Below are 3,940 nucleotides of genomic sequence, written 5' to 3' on the forward strand. Positions count from 1 at the left end.
GCCCGGCCATTTTTTGGTTGCAGCCATCGTTGTTTGGTGGGCCCAGGCTGGATTCGAACCCGCCACCTTAGGTGTATGTGGCTGGCGCCTTAGCCACCTGAGCCACAGGCGCCGAGCCCAAATCTCTTGATTGTCACCATCTGCATCTTTAGCCAGTGCCCCAGGTAATTCTTAGGTATATGAAATTTTGGGAAGCTTTGGTCTAGATTTCAGAATGTAACATAATCCTAAGATTCGCATTTATCAACCTTGCTGTGAGTTATCTTTCTGATCTCCTACTGGACTCTAGGAGACGCTGCTGGACTCTTTGCGTTTGCTGACCACCTTAGAATTGATTCTCACGTGGTTAAACCCAAAGGCCCTCTTGGCTCCTATCTAGAAGGATTCCATGTTGCTCAATCTGCTTGTGTACTGCCCTGTGACAATGACAGAGGAATCGATGTGTTTTCTGCCAATACATGTCTTATCACTCTTAAATGCAACCTCTTTGTTCTAGCTTCATGTTAAGATTCGGAGAAACAATTGTTCTCATGCTCTGGGGAGGTCAGCTATAGAGTACACTCACTGCCATTTCTGCTTTTACTCTGTGCCACAGGGAATGTCAGCCTTAGAGATATTTTATTCTACGTGTAATTTTCTTTGTATAATTCCTACTCCAGGCCATTGTCCAATAGGCATTAATCAATATTTCAACAAGTATCATTCAAGTATCATTCAAGTAGAAAAAGTAAGCAAAAAGACGATCATCTTATCTAATGACATATAGATGGATTTCCAGTTGTCTTTTAAAACACTTCACAAATGTTATTACCTGATCAATCTCACATCCAAAGCTTCTACTCATCTGATCACATCCTAGAAGCCTCGGTCAGTGCAGTCTACACAGTAAAGTTGGAAAATGAGAAAATTCAGATGAACTTTTACCTGTACAGGGTGAATCCTAGTTTTGATGCTCCCAATTCCTTCCACGGTGGTGACAGCAGTGCCATACAGAGAGCAGATGGGCACCAGGCATGCAGTGACAGAGAAGTGTCTTTGTATGAGAAACACAAGGAACACAGACCCTTGAGGAAACCTGGAACCAGGAGGGGCAATACAAACCCCCAAAGCCTATCATTCAGCCTGGGGGATGGGGGTCTAGAGAGGTGACAGGGAGGAAGAATTGAGGCCTCTCTGCTGATGCTGCGCTACCTGTAGGGATTGGGGATTCTTAAGGTGAAGCTGGGCATTTTGAACTTTGGAAAAACTTTCCAAGCTCATAATAGAACAATGGAAATGGATTTATGCCACTAGGAGTGTAGTTGGATTTCAACTAGTATTTATGGGGACGAAGATCTCATACCCAGCAAAAGGCATCACTGTGGTTTTTACCCATATACACGCATATACATTTGGGGATTTTTTTTTTTTTTTGCTTGCTAATTTTAAACTTTCTGGATAAGATCATTCAACAGTGCCCTGAAGACATTGCTTGATTTTTTTGAACCTATAGATTTGGGAAAAGCCCAAGTTCTAGGATCTGGCTCTAATTAAGGGCTGAGGTTGAGGGTTGTTTTAGCTCCATAGTAGAAAGAACTTTAACTCAGAGCCAGAAATTGTGGTTCCAGGTTCTTGTTATATAGTTTCCGAGTTGTATGCTCTGGAACAAGTCACTTCATCTCTGTGAGCCTCAGTTTCTTCATCCATAAAATGAATGGCTGACCTAACCCGGGGTGCAAAGATGGGCTAAATAGTATGCAAATGCAATTGGTTTATATGCTATCTGAGATTTCATACACAGCTTTTCTCAGAATTTTCAGAGGGGTCTATGATCCAGAAACAGCAGGAATCTAAGATGTGGGAAGCCAAGGAAACAGAGTGCTCCTCCGCCATCTGGGTGTCCGGGTACAATACCTTATCTTCTTGGACACAGGGTCATTCTTGGACACCATCACAGTGCAGGCACCGCAGCCGCCTCCTCCACAGGCATACTTGGTTCCCGTGAGACGCACTGGAAGGGCTGGTCAAAGAAAAGATGCCCAGGTGGACATTCATATCCATGTGGCTGCCTCCCCGGGGTGCAGCTGGTGAGAAAGTTCTTTGTGGAGTGAGGTACATTCGCCCACCTCCAGGTCTTGGGAAAGCTCACTCCACATCTCATTAGCTGTGGGACACTGGACATACTGACCTCCCCTTGCTTGTTTTCTAACTTACAAAGAGGGAGAAGTGATACTTCCTTTATCTTCACAGGCTGGTTATAAGCATCTTGCAGGTTAATGGGTGTAAAAGCCCTTTATTTATTTTATCTTATTTCACGATAGGGAATTCTTCTTTGTTTTCTTCTCGATTCCAATCATGTAAGTGGAAGAGAAAAACATTACTTTGAACAACTCAATGGATTATTGGTTTTGTGCAGGAATTCATATTGCATTTGAAAGCAAGTTGGGGAAACTTTGGAGGACTCGCCCACCCTTACTTGCAGACCCCACCTTGAGTGTCCCTCTGCTCTGGCTTGGGTCCAATCCTAAACCCTCTGCATAAGGTCCCTTCTCTGTGTTCATTCTTCTCCCTCTGTGTGGTTTATTTACAGACAATTTATGGGATTGGAGGTAATTAACTAAACTGGCTAATAACAATTCGGTATCATCAACTCTATTACTATTATCTTTTGAGTTTATTTATTTATTTTTAACCCCAGGGCTTGTTTATTCACATTAAGTCAAAACCACAGATGCTTATTAGAGAGGTGACGGAAATGAATCAAGTGGGCCACGTGTGAGCGGAGAGCCCAAGCCCCATTTTAGAAAAGGGGCAAGGAAGAGTGCCTCCCCTCCTCTCGGCAAGACCGGGGGTGGTGCACCGGGATGGCTATCTTCCCACTTGCCAAGACAAGCTGGAACGTATCACTTTTTAAAAATACGAAATTTCCTAATTTTCATATATTGGCAACTAGACTTTTAAATAAAATTTTCCAGAGGCTGATTTCATCAATTTATAATTTGTCATTTATTTACTTCTCTATTTATTTATTCTTTTTGGCTTCTCTGGGAGATCCATCAGATTTACCAATTAAGATATGTTTACTATTGTGAAGATCTATATTCCAAAATATAAAATGGTGTGATAAGGAAACAGATGTAAGGAAAGGAAATCGTCTCCTTTGACACCTGCTGTCACTGAATCTGGACAGCTTGGTTTCACGAAAGGGAGGGCACATGAAATGCACACAAGCCTGTTATATAACAGCCCTGGGGGGGATCTGGAAGGCTCTCAAGGGAATGATTAGTGCTGGAATAAAGAGCTTAGCTTCTATTTCACTGCTATTATCAGATATAAAAAACTCTAGAGGAAACTTTATCCCCTTCAAAAGAGCCCAATTAACCTAATACCCTTAAAACCACTGCCAAAAGCAAACTCAGAGCAAGAGCCAAGGGGGATGACAGTGTGAATGGAGAGATTTGATGCATTCTCATGAGCACAGCTGGCTTAGGTTGTAAGGCAAGCATAGACCTGGGCAGGACTTTTAGAAAAAGGATTCGGTTCTTGCGCAGGAAGGTCAGCAGCGTCCCTTCTGGGTCCACATTCCTTTCTATCACCTGTGTTGGAAACAGAAGAGGGATATGTATTATGGGGCTTGTATCGGAGACCCAGTGGAATGTCTGTTGAGTCCTGTTTGGTTTAGGGATTTGGGTATGATAGGCCTGATTTCATCAGCACCTCTGTTTTTTTTTTTTTGCTATGAGAGCAAAGAGCTTCCAGACACACTTACATGGCAGGAGACTTCACAGAGCAAGCATGACAGCTGTGTCCTTATATATGGCTAGAGCCAAAACCATGGCTGGGCAAAGATGACCCGTGAATTGTATTCTTCATATTTGCTCCACTATCTATTTTTATGGAATTTTCCAATTTAGTCTTTTATAGTCATGAACTATTTCAAATCTGGGAGAGATTGTGTGTG

General features: G+C 42.7%; 1 protein-coding gene across 2 annotated transcripts in view; it reads right to left on the bottom strand.

Moving 5' to 3' along the window:
• Nucleotides 1–3,940, bottom strand: part of AOX2 (aldehyde oxidase 2) — a 74,417-nt gene that overhangs the window by 68,374 nt on the left and 2,103 nt on the right. For both annotated transcript variants that reach the window (NM_001308456.1, XM_023510273.1), the window contains exons 2-4: nucleotides 3,518–3,575; nucleotides 1,894–1,990; nucleotides 925–1,033 (exon numbers count right to left, since the gene is read on the bottom strand). In NM_001308456.1, the coding sequence (NP_001295385.1) occupies nucleotides 925–1,033; nucleotides 1,894–1,990; nucleotides 3,518–3,575 (264 nt within the window). The remainder of the gene's footprint in view (nucleotides 1–924; nucleotides 1,034–1,893; nucleotides 1,991–3,517; nucleotides 3,576–3,940) is intronic.

Source organism: Otolemur garnettii, unplaced genomic scaffold (assembly GCF_000181295.1).
Source record: "Otolemur garnettii isolate 467f Iridium unplaced genomic scaffold, OtoGar3 scaffold00013, whole genome shotgun sequence".
NCBI lineage: Eukaryota > Metazoa > Chordata > Mammalia > Primates > Galagidae > Otolemur > Otolemur garnettii.